At 35.9% G+C, this 21,575-nt stretch overlaps 2 protein-coding genes across 2 annotated transcripts; both read right to left on the reverse strand.

Moving 5' to 3' along the window:
* Positions 1-389: 389 nt before the first annotated feature.
* On the reverse strand, positions 390-6,851 carry LOC131951431 (molluscan insulin-related peptide 3). Its single transcript, XM_059313836.1, has 3 exons — positions 6,803-6,851; positions 4,676-4,897; positions 390-814 (listed from the first exon to the last, which is right to left on the reverse strand). Exons 2-3 carry the CDS (start codon positions 4,878-4,880, stop codon positions 672-674), a joined length of 348 nt encoding a protein of 115 aa, XP_059169819.1. The 5' UTR covers positions 4,881-4,897; positions 6,803-6,851; the 3' UTR covers positions 390-671.
* A 7,623-nt stretch (positions 6,852-14,474) lies between these two features.
* On the reverse strand, positions 14,475-18,985 carry LOC131951432 (molluscan insulin-related peptide 3-like). The gene is made up of 3 exons (XM_059313837.1): positions 18,942-18,985; positions 17,875-18,094; positions 14,475-14,916 (listed from the first exon to the last, which is right to left on the reverse strand). The coding sequence occupies exons 2-3, from the start codon at positions 18,077-18,079 to the stop codon at positions 14,774-14,776; spliced, it is 348 nt and encodes a 115-aa protein (XP_059169820.1). The 5' UTR covers positions 18,080-18,094; positions 18,942-18,985; the 3' UTR covers positions 14,475-14,773.
* Between the last annotated feature and the right edge of the window lie 2,590 nt (positions 18,986-21,575).

A 21,575-nucleotide genomic window follows, 5' to 3' on the forward strand; every position in this document is an offset into this window, starting at 1 on the left:
ACTTTCTTTTCATATGCCTAGGTCATCTGCCCCATTTACAGTCAGGTTTCAACGCATTATCTGAAATAGGTATGTAGTTCAGGTGAAAATAAGCTTTGTCCAGTAGTTTATTTCGAACAGACTCAAATATTGTATTAAGAATTTTATAGAACAAAGTTACAAAACTGTACCTTTTCGGATCAGGCTGTCTACATGGTAGATACCTTCACGTATGTGTATAAACACGGCATATGAAGTGTTTGTTTAGGTTTATGCTCAGCCACATTATCCTAATTATAGATTAGAACTCATAAGAGTGAAACACTTTTCAGAGGATTATTTTAAAATTTATGGTAAAACATACATATAAATAAACTAAATATAAATATTATTAAACACAAAGAAAGGAGTGTTAAAATGTTCACGAGTTTTAATTTCTCAAAACTTCAACAATCGATTTATTTCCTAAAAACATACAACTGAGATATTTTGGACAATATAGGGCATAATTTAACAAGCATATTATAGTGGGGAAAAAAAACCAAGCCTAGCATATAAAAATAATCATTTTAATTTATTAGCAATGACAAACGACAATCTTAAAAGTTTATGGGGGTTTTCTTTTTAAATTATTTTATGACTAAAAATTTAGTTGGCTAGTTTGCTGCCACATCTTCTAGTGTGTCGATGACTTAACAGTAGGCCATTATTTCGTTGATTGAACACTGGTTATAGCAGCACTCACACACAATGTTGGCCGTACTTTGTCTCTTGCCCAGGTAGGTCAAGGCGCTCTTCTTGGTCAAGGTCATGACGTCAAACTTATCATCTCCCTCTGATGATGATACAGACACATTGAAACGTTAATTTTATCTTTGATAGTTAGAACTTAACGGTTCAGGTACCCATTAATGGTGGATGGACTAAGAAAAGTCCTGGGGACGCTGTGACTACAAGGTTCAGGTACCCATTAATGCTGGATGGACTAAGAAAAGTCCTGGGGACACTGTGACTACAAGGTTCAGGTACCCATTAATGCTGGATGGACTAAGAAAAGTCCTGGGGACGCTGTGACTAGAAGGTTCAGGTACCCATTAATGCTGGGTGGACTAAGAAAAGTCCTGGGGACGCTGTGACTAGAAGGTTCAGGTACCCATTAATGCTGGATGGACTAAGAAAAGTCCTGGGGACGCTGTGACTAGAAGGTTCAGGTACCCATTAATGCTGGATGGACTAAGAAAAGTCCTGGGGACGCTGTGACTAGAAGGTTCAGGTACCCATTAATGCTGGATGGACTTAGAAAAGTCCTGGGGACGCTGTGACCACACAGTTCAGGTACCCATTAATGCTGGATGGACTAAGAAAAGTCCTGGGGACGCTGTGACTAGAAGGTTCAGGTACCCATTAATGCTGGATGGACTAAGAAAAGTCCTGGGGACGCTGTGACCACAAGGTTCAGGTACCCATTAATGCTGGATGGACTAAGAAAAGTCCTGGGGACGCTGTGACCACACAGTTCAGGTACCCATTAGAGCTGGATGGATTAAGAAAAGTCCTGGGGACGCTGTGACCACAAGGTTCAGGTACCCATTAATGCTGGATGGACTTAGAAAAGTCCTGGGGACGCTGTGACCACAAGGTTCAGGTACCCATTAATGCTGGATGGACTAAGAAAAGTCCTGGGGACGCTGTGGCCACAAGGTTCAGGTACCCATTAATGCTGCGTGGACTAAGAAAAGTCCTGGGGACGCTGTGACTAGAAGGTTCAGGTACCCATTAATGCTGCGTGGACTAAGAAAAGTCCTGGGGACGCTGTGACCACACAGTTCAGGTACCCATTAGAGCTGGATGGATTAAGAAAAGTCCTGGGGACGCTGTGACTAGAAGGTTCAGGTACCCATTAATGCTGGATGGACTTAGAAAAGTCCTGGGGACGCTGTGACGCTGTGGCTACAAGGTTCAGGTACCCATTAATGCTGGATGGACTAAGAAAAGTCCTGGGGACGCTGTTGACCACACAGTTCAGGTACCCATTAATGCTGGATGGACTAAGAAAAGTCCTGGGGACGCTGTGACTAGAAGGTTCAGGTACCCATTAATGCTGGATGGACTAAGAAAAGTCCTGGGGACGCTGTGACTAGAAGGTTCAGGTACCCATTAACGCTGGATGGACTAAGAAAAGTCCTGGGGACGCTGTGACCACAAGGTTCAGGTACCCATTAATGCTGGATGGACTAAGAAAAGTCCTGGGGACGCTGTGACCACACAGTTCAGGTACCCATTAATGCTGGATGGACTAAGAAAAGTCCTGGGGACGCTGTGACCACACAGTTCAGGTACCCATTAATGCTGGATGGACTTAGAAAAGTCCTGGGGACGCTGTGACCACACAGTTCAGGTACCCATTAATGCTGGATGGACTAAGAAAAGTCCTGGGGACGCTGTGACTAGAAGGTTCAGGTACCCATTAACGCTGGATGGACTAAGAAAAGTCCTGGGGACGCTGTGACCACAAGGTTCAGGTACCCATTAATGCTGGATGGACTAAGAAAAGTCCTGGGGACGCTGTGACCACACAGTTCAGGTACCCATTAATGCTGGATGGACTAAGAAAAGTCCTGGGGACGCTGTGACCACACAGTTCAGGTACCCATTAATGCTGGATGGACTTAGAAAAGTCCTGGGGACGCTGTGACCACACAGTTCAGGTACCCATTAATGCTGGATGGACTAAGAAAAGTCCTGGGGACGCTGTGACTAGAAGGTTCAGGTACCCATTAATGGTGGATGGACTAAGAAAAGTCCTGGGGACGCTGTGACTAGAAGGTTCAGGTACCCATTAACGCTGGATGGACTAAGAAAAGTCCTGGGGACGCTGTGACCACAAGGTTCAGGTACCCATTAATGCTGGATGGACTAAGAAAAGTCCTGGGGACGCTGTGACCACACAGTTCAGGTACCCATTAATGCTGGATGGACTAAGAAAAGTCCTGGGGACGCTGTGACCACACAGTTCAGGTACCCATTAATGCTGGATGGACTTAGAAAAGTCCTGGGGACGCTGTGACCACACAGTTCAGGTACCCATTAATGCTGGATGGACTAAGAAAAGTCCTGGGGACGCTGTGACTAGAAGGTTCAGGTACCCATTAATGGTGGATGGACTAAGAAAAGTCCTGGGGACGCTGTGACCACAAGGTTCAGGTACCCATTAATGCTGGATGGACTAAGAAAAGTCCTGGGGACGCTGTGACCACAAGGTTCAGGTACCCATTAATGCTGGATGGACTAAGAAAAGTCCTGGGGACGCTGTGACTACAAGGTTCAGGTACCCCATTAATGCTGGATGGACTAAGAAAAGTCCTGGGGACGCTGTGACCACAAGGTTCAGGTACCCATTAATGCTGGATGGACTAAGAAAAGTCCTGGGGACGCTGTGACTAGAAGGTTCAGGTACCCATTAATGCTGGATGGAGTAAAAAAAATCCTGCAGACGCCAAGAGTGACTCGACACAAGCTGGTCAATAGTTGTTTATAGAAGAGACTATACACACATACATTTTATTAAATATCGATCTATGTTTGTGTTTTACTTTGAGTGTGGAGATAATTTACTTTGACTGTAGGTCGAGGTCGTCGTATTGTCAAGACATTAAGACATCGAACTAATCTATTTTTAAATTATTTTTTTTTAAAGTTGAATTTCTGTAATATCATTTTAAGACGCATTTGAAAATGGTAGTTTTAAGGTAAATATTCTTTACCAACATTTTGTTGTCAATGGGAAATAATTCATGTAATATTATAGACTGATTTTTAAAATTTGCCTTATCGTGACTTCTTTATTATAGGAATTTGTGGAAAGATAATTTATGAATACCACCTGTGTGCGCCAGAATCATTTAATTTTGCTTTTAGGATTAGAATTGAGATAATTTTATTTTTATTTGCTAAACAGCGGTAGACATGATTCTCTTATTAATAAACCGGGAGTGATCTCCCCTAAACTTTCTCGAATATTCTTTTATAACACTACGGAGGATGGCAACTCGGGAAATAGACAAAGTTTTTAACCCATTTTAATTACTTAAACTTTTTGAAAATAGAATAGAATCTCGTAGAAAAAAGGAGTGTATAATAGTGAGGAACATTATTATAAATTCTTAAGCGTTTTTTTACAAATTGGAAATAGCGGAAATTACTACTTTCGATCAACAAAAATTACTCAAAATTTGAAAGAAGGCGGAGAAATAGATCTTTTACTGACGTGTGAAATTTCATTGATCTATCTCAAACAGTACTCAAAATATAAGCTTTTGAAAAACTAAAAGTAGAATAAGTTCCACTTCCGTTTTTTTGGAAATCGCTGAAAAGTTGTTACAAAACTATAAATTGGATTATAACACTTAAATTTTTTCATCAACCTTAAGTTATCGTGTTCACAGACACACACACACACACACATACTTACATACATTCATACAAGTAGTTGTAGTTCTTTCTGAGACGCACGAGATGCAAACCGTCAGAACAAATTAAATTGTCTTTTTTTTCGATTTTTTGTTTTGTTAAAGAAACAAAAAAGTTACCCGGTTTCTTAAGTAAATCAACATGAACAAGACCGGTACATCCGCTCCTTCAATAAATCCAGAAGACAGTTATCTCCCTTATACTATAAAATATACAATACATATACCTTTCTCAGCGTCTCTTTTAGACCGCTGTCCACGGTAGTCACAGAGAAGCTGGACAGTGTCCGCGAGTTTTGAGCCACACAGACCACGGGGGTGTGGTCTGTCATGATAGGAACACGTACGATCTTGAGCAAGAACACCGCACACGTTGAAGGCCAGTAAGAAGATGAGCACGCTAGCCAAGACGAGAGGTGATGGAACTGACATTTTCAAACAATTTCGATCTGAAATAAAGTTTTCATTGAACTTATTACATTGAACAATGTACACAAATCTGGAATTAAACCTACCCTTCCTAGCTGAAGAAGTCAAGTGTAGGTGTAAAAGTGAGGCAAAGTTTCCTATAATATTTGCAGAGCCCTAGCAAGCTGCGTACCTCCTTCAGGGATTTAGGAATATTTATCTCAAGAATATGGTTTTGAGTTTTACAGTTTGGTGCAAAATCACGTGATCTAAGAATTGAATTTCTCTCATGCTTTTTCAACCTTACTGTTTATCTCTGTTAAACCATTTTTTTAAAGCTGTGAAAAGCGCCTGCAAACCAGTGATGTGCTCCTCCCAGTTCTTTGAGAATAAACAAATATCATCAAAATAAGCCACTGTATTATTGTTATCTGCCAAAACCCGTCTCATTAATCTATTAAATTATCTGGGGCATTAATAAGACCAAAGCTCATAAAATAAAATTCCAATGATGCTGACCAAAATGATGTTACAAAGGCAGTCAATTTCTTAACTAATTCTTTAATTGGAATCTGCCAGTAACTTTCAGATAAATCGAACTTTGAAAAAAAAATGTGCCTGTGCTATTTTAATAAACAGTTACTCCTGGTTTGGCATAGGTTCAGCTGTTTATAGTCAACACACATCCTGATCTCGTCATTTTTCTTCTTGAATAAAACGATAGGTGCAGCATACGGGGAGTACGACGATTCAAATATTCCCGATTCCAATAAATCTTTGATTTCGGCTTGTACCTGTACTCTATAATGTAAGGGTATATTATAGGGTTGTAGCTTTATTGGTCGCATTGACGTTAGATTGATTGCATGTTCCATAGCAGTTGCTTTACCTAGAACGGCAGACAATACGTCACAGAAATCCAGCAAAAGATGTGAAATTCTAGTTTTAATGTCACCAGGCATTTGTCCTAATTTTACATCCCTATAACTCTCTTGTCCAGATGACACTGCATGAATCTCGTTGTGATCACAATCCTCGGTGTTGTTAATCATATCGCAATTTACTGTAGGTGTCACGGTCGACAGTTCTAGCTCATCTGGCCGTACTTCAAATAAGCTTAAAATATTCAGATGAAAAATAAGCATACGGTTCTTATTATTTATAGTTACTTCGTAGCCTACATCTGTCACTTTTCTGGTTGTATCGAAAGGCCCCCGCCAAGCCAGTTCAAATGAACTAACATCATCTACATGCTATTAAAATTTTGCTGTGAGATATTTTGTCTGAGATATTTTGTCTGAGATCATTTGTCCATGATATCATTTGTCCTGATATATTTTGTCCTGGTATCTTTTGTCAGTGAGATAATTTGTCCTTGAGATCATTTGTCCTTGAGATCATTTGTCCTGAAATCATTTGTCCTGAGATCATTTGTCCGTGAGATATTTTGTCTGAGATCATTTGTCCTGAGACCATTAGTCCTGTCACCTTTGCCTGCTGCTCCACTTATGGCTTTTATAAATATAAATTCACCAGAAACTAATGTCCAAAAACCTTTCTGCGAGGTAACAAAACAGGCCATAGCTGAGTAATCGCCACTAATAATGCTTTGTTTGCATGCACACTACTATAAACTTGGCCATGCGATGACCGCTGTCGGGAGGGGGGGGGGGGGGGGCAGTAGACTTTCTTCGGAGGGGGGGGGGGCGGACACTGTTAAAAGTATATATTTTCTATATAAATTTCATTTTGTTCGGGGGAGGGGGGGGGAGGGGCGGTAAAAATGTTATCTTTTTTTTGTCTGAGATCATTTGTCCTGTCACCATATATATATATATATATATATATATATATATATATATATATATATATATATATATATATATGTTCAGTTAAATTAAAAAAAAAAAACAACTCACAAGCTAACGGTAACAATGAAAACTTACCAAACAACAAACTAGTACTGAAAGAAGTAGCGACTTGGGTGTTAGAACTCGTGATGGTACAAAGAGATTTACCCGTTCTTTTATACTCGCCGTTAGCATGCAGGTGCTTCTTAGGAGAAGACCCGGCCTATGCCCGTGGGCGGTCAGAGGAAGACCCAACTTACACCCACGGGCGGAAGTTACACCGCATCTCTGGCTTCGTTATCAAACAAAACTTCAACAACAAGAAACTCTACCCACGCCAGTTTCCGGTTGGTTTCCGTCCCCGTCTTCAGTGAAATGTTGTTTTATAAAATTTTGTATTTATTATTTTAAAAAATTGATAAGAATTGTTTCAAGAGTATTGTTGTTTTATAAAACGTTTGTATTTATAATGAAAAAAATTGAAAAGTTTGTTGCAAGTAAATTGATATTTTAAAACTTCTGTATCTATCATATATAAAGTTCATAAAAAAAGTGTATCGTTGTTTTATAAAACCATTGTATTTATAATGAAATAAACCGGGAGTGATCTCCCCTAAACTTTCTTGAATATTCTTCCATAACCCTACTGGGGATGGCAACTCGAGATAAAGACAATATTTTAAATTCATTTTTAATTACTTAAATTTTTAAAAATAGAATAGCATCTCATAGAAAAAAAGAATTGCGCACCAAGTAAACGCCAAACAATGTGTATAACAATGCGGAACATTATTAGTACTTTTTAAATTCTCATGTATTTTTTGAGAAATCGTAAATTACTTCTTCCGGTCAACGGAAATTACTCAAAATTTGATAGAAGGCAGAGAATTAAATATTTACTTATGTGTGAAATTTCATTTATCTATCTGAAACAGTATTCAAGTTATAGATTTTTGAAAAAATTTAAAGTAGAATAATTCCTACTTCCGGTTATCGGAAATTGCTGAAAAATTTATACAGAACTACTAATTCGATTAATACTTATACATGAAATATCATTAGCCTAGCTACAACGGTACTAAAGTTATCGTGTTCACAGACACATAGACACACACACACACAAACACACACAAGTAAAAATGGAAAACTTTGTTTCAAGTGAATTGTTGTTTAAAAAACTTCTGTATTTATAATTAAAAATTGATGAAAATTGTTTCCAGTTTTTTATTGTTTTATAAAACGTTTGTATTATTATTTTAATAAACCGGGAGTGATCTCCCCTAAACTTTCTCGAAAATCCTTATATAACAACTCGGGATATAGACAATAGTTTTAATCAATTTTTAATTACTTAAACTTTTTATAATAGAATAGAATCTCTTAGAAAAAAGAATTGCACACCAAGTGAACTCCAAACTAAATGTGCGTAATAGTGCGGGATATTATTAGTAGTTTATACATTTACATGCGCTTTTTTTAGAAATCGGAAAAAGCCTAAAATTCTTTTATTTTACTGACTGCCCACCTATTAAGAAGGAATTCTCACAAAATTCCATTATTTTACCGATAGCCCACCTGTAAAGATTCACACCTGTCACCAGGCCGCCAGAACCCGTATACGTTCACAACCGTCGGAGACACTTCCGTCAGCGTATCGACTTTCAGAAAAAGAGAAAAAATCTTTCATCAATCCAATCCAGTCATTTATTTTCTCCGCGGAACTGTTTGGCTGGAAAATAATGTCAACACGCTTAAGTGACATTTATAAGGAAATCCAATCAATCTATACTAATAGTTTCGCTGTCTGTGTGAGTATCTATCTGTGTATCTATCTATCTGACAAGAACGCGATAGAGAAAACACAAGCAAATTAAAAACATTGAATTTAAAAGCCAATTTTGTCTAATTTTAAAAGTGATTTGCGTGAAGAGTTTCTTTCATACAATTCTTCGGGTAGGGGCGAAGCCCATCCCCCGCGTAAGAACGTCTAAGCCGCCCCCCCCCCCCCCAACTCAAAAGAAATGTCATCATCGATACTTTATAATAAAATTACCGCCTAATTCATGCAGTAGCGTACGCAAAGAGGGGGGGGGGGGAGCCGCTCCCCCTCTGGCCATTTTTAGCAGAGTGGCGCTTTTTTGGAAACTTTTTAAACTCAAAGTTTTAAACATTGATATTTGTTAAATAAAAAACGTTTTAATAACAAGCTTTTATTACTAATGCACTAAAAAGTAGAAAATAAATTATACACTACTATTTAAATTACTATATAGAAAAGCGTGGGTCACTTTAGTACTTTAGTACCTATTGGATACCTTTACTAATATTTGAGAAGAGACCCACGCTTTTCTTTATAGTAATTTAAATAGTAGTGTATAATTTATTTTCTACTTTTTAGTGCATTAGTAATAAAAGCTTGTTATTAAAACGTCTATTGAACGTGATGGCGCAGCTATTAAACCTGATGGCGCAGCTATTGAACGTGATGACGCGTGTGGTGTGGTTGGATAGACATGCCTATTGATTCGGTCCAAATTTTAATTAATTAATAAAAAATTAATTAGGCATCCAATTAAGTCAAATTTAGTTTCAGATTGCATTGTCTTCATGTATATATATGTATATATATATATATATATGTATATATATATATATATATATATATATATATATATATATATATATATATATATATATATATATATATATATATATATATATATATTTATATAAATATATTTCTTTCAGACTTTTTTCTCGGGTGGGAGGCACTTGAAATATATATATATATATATATATATATATATATATATATATATATATATATATATTTCAAGTGCCTCCCACCCGAGAAAAAAGTCTGAAAGAAACACTGTCGGGGACCGACAACCCACTCGAGGTCCAAGTTTGTTCTCAAATTGTTCGTCACGTAGGCCTACTTCATTCTACATAAAGTTTGTATATTGTTCCAAAGTTTGAAAGTTACTTGGATGCAAAAGTTTTAATATTAGGAAAATCTTCCTTGGGCAAATACTTATAAAACCCACCCGCCCTTTAACAAGTCTTTAATGAGGTCATTTACTGGGTAACTGGCCGCGTTTACTTCAATGGTATTTGCACTCATTGCTACATTTTCCGTTTGTTTTGAATTTTTCTCAGCTACCTCCAACAATTTTTTTTTCCGTTGACAAAAGGATCTCCAAGAGTCCGAGGGCCGGATGAAAGGACCTCGCGGGCCGCATCCGGCCCGCGTGTCGTAGTTTGGAGACCCCTGGTTTAGAGTGATACATTTTTGTTTTGTTTTGTCGGCCTACATTGTGTTTTTTTTTTAAATTTCTGCAGAGTGCTACTTTCAATTTATTTTCATCATAGCGAAGCAATAACATACAGCTTATATATATATATATATATATATATATATATATATATATATATATATATATATATATATATATATATATATATATATATATATATATATATATATATATATATGTATATATATATATGTATATATATATATATATATATATATATATATATATATATATATATATATATATATATATATATATATATATGTATATATATATATATATATATATATATATATATATATATATATATATATATATATATATATATATATATATATGTATATATATAAACAGTCGTTCAATATATAAAATGTTACGAATTCGGCGCCTTTTTTACTGTTTTCGCTCCCCCTACCCCGAAAACCTGGATACGCCTCTGAATTCATGTGTCTAATCTAAAAAGTGGTTTGCTTGCAGAGTTTCTTTCATGCATCTCTTCGGATAATTTAATCGCCTCTGCAAAAATTCAGGTGCCAACCCCCAGAAAAATTTCTAAAAGAAAGACTGTCTGCGAGAGTGAGGTTTATCGGCCAAAAGTAGGAAACGATGTAACGAGTTTAAATTATAGAAGTAGGCTCTACCTTCAGTTTGTATGATCTACAAATACGACCAGTGTTTCTTTCAGACTTTTTCCTCCCCGGCGAGGGGTGGGGGAACTTGAAATTTTCTAATCTAAACAGTCTATTGCGTGCATAGTTTCTTTCATGCATCTCTTCCGGTAGGGGCGAAGCCCCTCCCAGGCTCTACCTTTAGTTTGTATGATCAACAAATGCTACCAGTGTTTCTTTCAGACGTTTTCCTCCCCGGAGAGGGGTGGGGGAGCTTGAAATTTTCGGGGGCGGGGTGGAATTTTCTGTGAGGGGACGGACTTGAAAAAGTATTTAATTATATATCGTTGAAAGGGACGGTAGAGGTGCTTTGGTGTGTGTGTGTGTGGAGGGGGGGGGGGGGGGCTGTGCGGAACCCCTTCCTTCCAAGAAGTTGCCTGAAGGAAACTCTAAATGCGACTTTTGTCATGACTGAGATTAGGTGCATGGTTTAGAGGTATGGCTACAACATTATTAAATATATTTAGTATATTTAGTATAAATGCGCGATAGCTACGTGTAGATCAAGTTTAAATGCGATAGAAATGACGATTCTGGATAAAAATCTGTTATCAATGTCATTTTTTTATTCCGGTTAAATTTAATTAAGGTGGTGATTTTAGTTTTGGTTTTAGTTTAGAGAATAGAGACAGCACTATCAACCTAGTGCCCGATGTATCCTTCCTCAACGGGACATTTTTCTCGTGTTATATATTCTAATAGCGACCACTACACTATATCAGTGATGATTTAAACTTGGGTGGGGCCCATAGATGAACGTTTCAGGGACACTGCGATAATTATGTCACTAGGTGTAGAACAATTTTTGAAGTATAATATATATTTTTAAGTTAGATGTAGAGGGTGGTTGGTAAGCTAGAGTAATGATAATTTGTCATTTTAGTGATAATACAAACATTGAACTATCTTTCATATTGATTATGAATATATTGTTTATATATATATATATACAATCCCCCGACACTTAATTCTGGACATTTAATCCTCGACATGTAAACCCTTACTCTTTTAATTCTGAGACACGTAAACCCCAGACACTCAATCTTTTTCAAGCATTATTTAATGCTTCTGTCGAAACATTGACTTAAAATACATCATCCTTCAACCCCCCCCCCACACACACACACACTTTTAATCCTGTATCGAGCAATGTGCGATGCCTCTAATCCTGTTCTTCTTAAACCCAACAGCTTCAAATGCGCATTCAACAAACCCTTCTGTATAGAAAACATTAAATTGAATATGGGTTGTTTTTTTCTTATTTAAAATATAGGTATATATTTTTCTGTTACACAAAATGAACCTTGCATATGACGGGATGGTTTGATCAGCACCATGTCCAGATTCCTTTATTTTCCCTAACGTGATGCGGGAATTAAATACTCTGGAAATGTATGTATTAAAAAGTATTAAAAAATTAAAGCTCCCCTTTCAGACAATGAGTCCATGGCATATAAAGTACATTTGTTTCTAAACCTCGGCATATGAAGGGATGGTATAGTCAGCACTATGCCCAAACGCATTTACTTTCCCCAATATGAGTCAGGTACCCATCAGAGCTGGGTGAACTCAGGAATGTCCCAAAAGTCACGAGTCTGGACCTAGATCCGATCGGTGTGCCATTCAACATGCCCTACTGGGCATTTTATTTTTAGATCCAATAGAGTAAAACATTTATCTTGCCAAATATGGCATTGAGTGCCTTTAGTACTAGTGGTAAACGAAAAATATCATATAATATATGTATTTTGGAATAACACGTCGTGAAAAAGAATTGAATTTTAATTTGTTCAAAACAGGTAGAATAAATTAAACTATTCTTACAAGATCAGACAAATCTATGATTGTAATATCAATTGATAACAACAAGGCTTTGTTCTCAAATAATGTTCTTCGCGTATTTCATTATTGAAAATGTTCATTCACACAGCATGTTCGAAAATTTGAAAGGTACTTTGATGCAAAAGTTTTAATGTTAGGAAAGTTTTCCATGGGTAAAAACGTATGTAAACCCATCCGCCCTTCTTTCTTTGAATGTCTCTAAGGAAGTCATTTTCTTGCAATTCAATGACCCCCAGCTGCAGTTCATCTTTACAACTGGCCACATTTGCTTCAAATGGGCTTTGAAACAGTCTCACCTCTTCTGCCTTTGAATCCAAGTCAGAAAACCGCTACTGAAACTGCAGCTGGAGGTCTTTAATGATCTCCTATGTAAATGACGTGGGGAACTCAGTGGTTTCTTCAGCCGTAAAGACCTTGCACTGCTGAAAGTGTGTCAAGTTGTTGTACTTGTTCCAAAAACATGACGAGTTTCTATCTAAATTGGCAGGTCGCGATTTGTTTTTTTCTCTCTATATACGGTATATAAGAAATAAAAGTCAATTGCGGGTCGACACTGTTTATCCGATCGCAATCAAACTTTGGGGAGTTTATGAGAACACTGCAGGGAAGGGTCCTGCAAAAAAAAATCTTTTCTTTCATTTCGCAAGGGGGACGCCACTTGAGGGTGCGATGTTTCTCTATATACTGCATATAAAAAATAGAAGTCGAATGCGATCTGACACCGTTCATTCCAGTGCTATAAAACTTTGGGGAGTTGATTACAACACTACAGGGGATTTTTCTGTAAAACAATCTTTTTTTTTAATTTCGCAAGGGGGGTTCCCCGGAACTGTGCGATTCTTCTCTATGTACTGTAGGCCTATATTTAAAAACTGAAAGTCAGATGCGGTTCGACACTTTTCATCCGAGCGCTAAAAACTTTAAAGGAATTGATGAGAATACTCCCAGCAAGGTTTCTGTTAACAAAATAATTAAGATCTGATATGAGCGGCGCCCGGGAGGGTGCGATTTTCGTCAATACACAATTTGGCGTCCAGATTTCCAGAGCGGCTTTGTTAGCACTTGGCATCCGTTAATCGTGCGTCCTGCATAGTGGGTAAGGGGTCCTACTATATTCAGCGTTAAAACTTCAACAGGAGCAACCGCAGGAGCCCCGTAGATTGCAAGATCCGAAGCACCCCGGGTTACCCTGCGAGCACAATGGCGCCTCTACGGTAGTGTAATCGGGGACTCCCGAGAGCGCACCTCTACGTCCCTGACACATGGGCGGTCAGCGAAGAGTTTTCTACCTCATTATTTCGGTGAGTGATTAACGTACACTCAAGGTAAATAACTCAGTTTTAGAAAACAAGGTTACGCGTCTAAGAACATAGGGTTGGTTGGTAACGCATTAATGAAACCCTTCTTATATATTTCGTCAGAATTTCTTCTATCTCCACGGCAACGCACGGGGACGGATACGCTAGTAATTTATAAAAGATTCTAATAGAAGCCATGTTTGTTGTGAGAATAAGTAAATAAAGTATTTGGAAAGAAACTCTGCATGCAGATCACTTTTAAGATTGTACTATACTTCCCTGTGAAAGTTTTTATTTTTTGTGAAATTAAAGTATTTGTTCTGAACTTTTGTAATTAAAGGAAGGATGCTTCTTCAAATGAATATATCAAAAATTAATTATTGTCTGAATAAAGTTGTGTATAACATTTTTGAAAAAAGAACATTATTCTGTAGGCCCTACATAAATAAGTATGTCACTGTTCTACACATAGTACAGAAGCTCTAATCTAGCGGAACACAAACAAACAAACAAACATATACACAAAACATTTTCTTTTTATTAGTATATAGATTAAAAATAATAAAGTACAACACAAGCAAAAAAAAGGCAAAAGTCTTTTATTAAATTTTATTCAATCAAAGAGCATGGAAATCGATTTTAATCAGAGCGTAATCTATATATTCAACAAACTTTAAACAAGTATCAATTTTTAATCAAATCGTGTATATATATATATATAATTTTGTATGTAAAACTTTCTAGCTTCGTATATTCAACATATTTTACGCATTAGGTAAGGACATTATTTTTCAAAAAATTAGAAATTACTTGTTAGAATTTGTATGAGACTATGGAACGTTTCAGTTTTTTCTGAAAATGTTTTAGAATGCTGGTTGTCTAAAGATAGCCATAAAGTTTTCAGGTCAACTAGGAAGTATGTATCTTTATCAGATCAGTGCTCTAGCAGTATGCCAGCATTTCGCTTTGTGAACACCGGTTATAGCAGCACTCACACACAATGTTGGCGGTGTACTCTCTCTTGCCCAGGTAGGTCAGGGCGCTCTTCTTGGTCAAGGTCATCACATCAAACTTGTCATCCCCGTCTAAACAAAATGGAGACAAAAAAATTAAATCAATTACATTTTACATGACGTTTCTTTATGTAAACAAAAGTTAAGTTTTACAAATCCACTTTAAAAAGAACAAATAATAATTTGATCAAGTGCTTGCTTCAAATATTGCAAAACCTGGTCAAATATCGGAAAACAAGCAGTTTAAATAAACAGGTAGTGATCTCCCCTAAACTTTCTCGAATATTCTTATATAACTTGAAATATAGAAATGATTTTTAATTACTTAAACTTTTAAAAATAGAATAGAATCTCATAGAAAAAATAATTGCGCACCAATCGAACGCCAAAACAGAATGTGCATTATAGTGCCAATATTATTAGTACTTTATAAATTTACATGCGTTTTTTGATAAATCGAAAATAGCGTAAATTAGTATTTCCGGTCAATGGAAATTACTCAAAATTTAACACCAGGTAGAGAATTAGATCTTTTACTTACATGTGAAATTTCATTTATCTATCTGAAATAGTACTCAAGTTATAGGCTTTTGAAAAATTCAAAGTAGAAAAACTACCACTTCCGGTTATCGGAGATCGCTCAAAAGTTGATCAGGATCTACGATTTTGATAAAATACTTATATATGAAATTTCATCATCCTAGCAGTAACGGTACTCAAGTTATCGTGTTTACACACAGACAGACAGACACACAGACACACAGACATACGGACAAGATTGCAAAATTATGTTTTTCCGTATCAGTGAGGTGTAAAACGTCGAGATTTGTAAAAATCTCGATTTTTTTTTTGCACGATTACAAGACTTTCTCTATACGTGAAAGTAAAAATTAAAAATACTTTTTGTCTGATTTTCAGTTGTATATGTCTATTTTTAAGAAAAGCAATTTCATAAAACCATTATGGAATAACAAAATGTACAAATATCTAATATAGAATTAGTGTCCTTAATCCAATGGCATCGTTGATAGCCCGTTGATCTACCTTAATAGCTTTGTTACATCGAGTTACATACAAGCGGACGAACGTCGACAATGATTACATTAGCTGCATTACGCCACATAAACTCACCAATTCCACATGCACTCCCGACTACCTTTAAACAAAGCAACTACCTGATCACTCAAATAACATATATCGTTAAAATTATTGTTTGTTAGTATTTCTCTTTTTACAAGCTTTTATTTAACTCACGTCCTCTGTCGTCAGTCGTCAGTTTGTCATCAGTCTAAATCGAAACGCCCGAGCGAAATTGCAGGCACTTCTACCTGACAGATACGGGTCGTAGTTGGTAAGTGGGTAAAACATGAAGACAAAGCAACATGACATTAAATTTGATATAATTGATTGCCTATTTAATTTTTTATGAATTAATTAAAATTTTATCCAAATTAGTAGGCTGTCTCATCAAACTATTCCGCGCTATAAGACATGCGTAATCACATTCAATAGCGCGTCATCACGTTTAATAGGTTCGGAATGATTTTTAGTCATGCAACTCTAGTGTAAATAAAACATGTAAAGTACTAAAAAAGTTTCATAAAAAACGTTTTAATAATAAGCTTTTATGTAAAAATGCACTAAAAATTAGAAAATAAATTATACACTACTATTTAAATAACTATAAAGAAAAGCGTTTTTTATGAATTTTAAAAAAATTTATCCGTTTTCTAATTCCTTAAATGTTGTAGTAGAGGTCCTCTAAATATAAGAAAGTAAGAGTACGAAGTTTTAACGCATTTTCTATCTCAATGTAACCGCCTTTAGTCAGTAACATTTAATCAGTAAGCATTTATAAGCAACACATTAATTTCAACAAAGCAGGAAAATTTTGTTAAGCCTGTCAGTTTCGATAAAGCTGGAGTGATCTCCCTTAAACTTTTTCAAATATTCTTAGATAACACTAATGGGGATGGCAAATCCAGTGCAGACGTGGTATAGACATTTTTAAAAATTGAAATACTTAAAAAAATGTAAATAGAAAAGAATGTCGTAGAAAAAAAAAGAATTGCGCACTTTATGCACAGCAAATAATCTGTGTATAATAAAACGGAACATTAGTACTTTATAAAGAAAGAATCAAGTTAAAAATAAATTAATATGCTTTTAAAAAAATAATTGGAATAGGGTAATGTACTACTTTCGGTCAACGGAAATTACTCACAATTTGTCAGAAAAAAAGAAAATTAAATCTTTTACTTATATGTGAAATTTCGTCTATCTATCAGAAACCTTACTCAAGTTATAAGATTTTGAAAAACTTGTCAGTCCATGTTGTTTACAAATAGTGATACTTTCAAAACAATTTTTTTTAAAGTGATCCACTAATAATTGCAGTTAAGAAAATTGTTGTTTTTAAAAGCCTAATAACTCTTCTTTGTGATTATTTCTCTTTACACGCCATATTGTATTTTTAATACAGCATCCAGCTCTTTTATTAAATTTAGTATCTTATTACAACCATAGTATATTACATTCAAAAGCTGTTTTTTATTAATTTTATATTTTATGTAACATTCCAACAGAAGATTTAAATATTAGTCCGAGTGTTGTATATACAATAACATTTCGTAGTAACAATTTAATAAAAATTGCATTGCTATTTTTGATATCTTAAGTTAAGTGTTCAAATTTAGTTTTCAATATTTAAAGAAAAATAAGAAATTTCTTAGGGAAATATCCTCACTATAACGACGTAAACTTATCTGCCGCGATACAATAATGTAGTCTCGTAAAAAAAATATTTAAGGAAGTTCAATAAACTGTCAAAATAAATTATTATAGTTGTTAAAATGAATTAGAAATTTCAAGAAAAAAAAATTAGGTAGGTATTGGCCGTCTCACTGAACTAAAAGCTCAACGAGCTATCGTCATTTCATCATAAAAAAATCATAAGATAGCTGTTTCCTTTTCATCATAAAGACGAGACAGTTTCTCCTTTCCTTGAAAACATATCAATAAGACAGTTACCTTTCTCCGCGTCTCTTTTAGACCGCAGTCCGCGGCTTTCACATAGAAGCTGGACAGTGTTCGCAAGATTAGAGCCACACAGACCACGGGGATGTGGTCTGTCATGATAGGAACACGGACGATCTTGAGCAAGAACACCGCACACGTTGAAGGCCAGTAAGAAGATGAGCACGCTAGCCAAGACAACAGGTGAAGGAACTGACATTTTCACAGTTTTGTTCTGAAATAAAATGCATTGTACATTTTTTTAAAAGCGGGAGTGATCTCCCCTAAACTTTCTCGAATATTCCCATATAACAGTATGGGGAATGTAACTCTGGATATGGGCATGATTTTTAATCAATTTTCAATTACTTAAACTTTAAAAAATACAATAGAATTTGGTAGAACAAATAATTGCGCATCAGTCAAACAGAAAACAATGTGTATACTAGTGCGGAATATTAACACTTTATAAATAAATATGCGTTTTTTTCTGAGAGATCGGAAATAGCGGAAAGTACTATGTACTCAAACATGTTAGCAGCCAGAGAATTAGATCTTTTATTTATATGTGAAATTTCGTTTATTTATCTTAAACAGTACTCAAAATTATAGACTTTTGAAAAATCAAAAGTAGAATAAGTTCCACTTCCGGTTACTGTATATTGCTCACAAGTCGTTACAGAACTAAAAATTGGATGTAATACTTATATAAGAAATTTACCTAACGGTACTCAAGTTGTCGTGTTCAAAGACACACATACACACACACGGACATAATTGCAAAGCCCAGTTTTTCCGACTCGATTACGCGTAAAACGCCGACATTTGGATAAATCAGGATTTGAATTTTCGCCCGGAGGTATATGATGCAATACTGATTAGTAAAACGGTGAAAACTGTAAAAATTTCCTGTGACTTTTTAGCCACGATTACAATATTTCCTCTACACTCTTTGTGCGGGCAAGTAAAAACAAAACAAGTTCTAATTCTTTTTTTTAAATAAGTTTTTACATTCATTTCATTTTTTTAAGGTTGTTATTTAAAAAAATTCTTAAAATAAAATAAATAAATAAATAACATACAAATGCTGAAATAGAAAACTCAAGATAGTAGTTTAGTCGAAGTGACTATTGAACCTTTTAGTAATGTGCACGCTCTTTTATACTCATCGTCTGGACGCATCAGCTTTTTTGGGAAACGTCAACTTCTGTCTGGGGCGGATGTTACACCACTTGTCTGCCTTCTTTAAGAAACAAAACGTCATGAATATGACACAGCAACCGTTTCCGTTGAGTGAGTATTTATGTGTGTATGTGTTTGCGTGTTGAATAAAAAAATCGGTTTAACAATAAGTTAGCAAATGTGAGTGAAAATACGCAAGTATTCCAAGATAGGGAATTAATTGTTAACTGGTGTGGATTTTGAAAAATAATGTATACACGCTTAGCTTTTATATCATGTGGCTCTCTCGGTATTATACACAACTGAAGTTTGGTTATCCGCAGAAACATGGAACAAATAAAGGAGTCCAAATCCATCAGGAAACGGAAATAGGACTAGATCTATATGGCACATGCAATTAAAACAGATGAAAAATGACTTTTCAAACAGGTCTTGTGTAGTCGACAGAATTTATAAAACAAAACAAAGAACATTGCAAACTTACATTCGACAGGTGAATAAAATAGCTTGTAATTTAAACGTTAAAGCGATCACATAACTAATAGCAATACTCGTATGTAGCAAAAATAAATGTATTATTATTTGTATGAGCAAATTTGGAGGCCCCTAACAATGATGCTTGTATGAATGATTGCGAGCGAGATCTAATTCACAGTGTAGATCATGTGACTGACATTTGTATTCTATTTTTTGGTACCACCTCTCTACACGATCTAACGCGACTTGACAAAAAGTCATTCAATCGCTGTCTATTTTTTTGGTACCACCTCTCTACACGATCTAACGCGACTTGACAAAAAGTCATTCAATCGCTGTCTATTTTTTTGGTACCACCTCTCTACACGATCTAACGCGACTTGACGTAAAGTCATTCAATCGCTGTCTATTTTTTGGTACCACCTCTCTACACGATCTATCGCGACTTGGCGAAAAGTCATTCAATCGCTGTCTATTTTTTGGTACCACCTCTCTACACGATCTAACGCGACTTGACGTAAAGTCATTCAATCGCTGTCTATTTTTTGGTACCACCTCTCTACACGATCTATCGCGACTTGGCGAAAAGTCATTCAATCGCTGTCTATTTTTTGGTACCACCTCTCTACACGATCTAACGCGACTTGACGAAAAGTCATTCAATAGCTGTCTATTTTTAAAAGGGCCAATCGTAGGCCCAAAAATCATTTGTTCGCATTTAGCTGATGTTTGTTGGGAGTTTTTACAAGCTTTTATTTAACTTGCTTCCTCTGCGCATTCATCGGACCCTTCTTAATAGTCCTATCGTCCACACAGACAAAATCCGATCGTGAAATATGAGTTGGGTGTGTTTCTTGATCTCCGCCGAAGCCCTGAGACTGACTTACCAAACCTCTGGTGTTCGTTTGAACCCAGGTTAAGAACCACTGTCTTAAACTTTTCTGGTTTTCTTCTGTTTATTCATTTCTGCTTCCTAGCTTCGGTAGTCAACTCACATGATTTTTGTGGAGATCGATCCCTGATAATACTTCCTTCCCATCTCTATTTCAAACTATTTCCTTCAGGACATTTCTTTGTCTCCCCCTCGACCTCTATACCAGTGGACTTTACACCAGCACCTGCTTAGTGGTGTTATTTTCTGTCTTTCCGATATTGTGCCCTAACCACCATCTTTTCTTTGCTATTATTTCATTATCCACTCTCTGTAATCACCTAGCTCTGTACTATACAGTAAAAGATACTTCACATTTAGCTAAAGACCCAGATTGAATGTTTTTTACAATGCATTTGAATTCCACATTGGTTTAGAAAGTTAAAAAAAACATTTCATCGCTGCTGATTCTAATCTGAACGTCATGCCACTGTCATGCTGCTTCAACCAGTTCAATTAGTTATGTATTTGTTGTTGACTATGTGGGATAACGCAGCGCACATCCACGAAATCCAAGAGCTCGCAAATGTTTCTGGTGGATTCCAGTTTGTTTTTCTAGCTTGTTTCATTATACAATCAATAGTTAACGAACTATCCATGTCGTATTCCAGTATGTAGGCTACAATACATGTTTCTGATTTTTAAAAATGCTATTGTGAATCACTTATATGAAATTATTCTAACACATATAATCCAACTATGTAACATATCACAACAGAGACTGGTCCAAAGATCAGTGGCGTCGCGAGGCTGGGGCGGGGAGGCGGACCGCACCGGGTGACACCATTTTAGGTGATGACACCATGAAGAAAAAAAATTAAAATATATAAAAGAAATATGCTTTCTGTCAGTTTAATGAATGCTTAATTAGAGTTAATCCACATGTATTAATAGTTGGCTATAGATAAAAATATTTATTTTAAACTCTGTGCACTTTAAAACTATCACCCGGGGGAGAGAGTAACACAGATTGCAAAATTTTACAGAGGATATATATTTTAAAAATTGATAGTCAATTTAAGAGCGGGAAAGGGTGACACAAAAATCTAATAATTTACGCTGAAAACAATGCTTTTTACAAATGAATTAAAAGGAGGATTAATATAATTTGCACACAAATTGAGGC

The sequence above is a fragment of the Physella acuta genome, unplaced genomic scaffold (assembly GCF_028476545.2).
Source record: "Physella acuta isolate Inbredline_101_S28 unplaced genomic scaffold, ASM2847654v3 ptg000813l, whole genome shotgun sequence".
NCBI classification, from domain to species: domain Eukaryota; kingdom Metazoa; phylum Mollusca; class Gastropoda; family Physidae; genus Physella; species Physella acuta.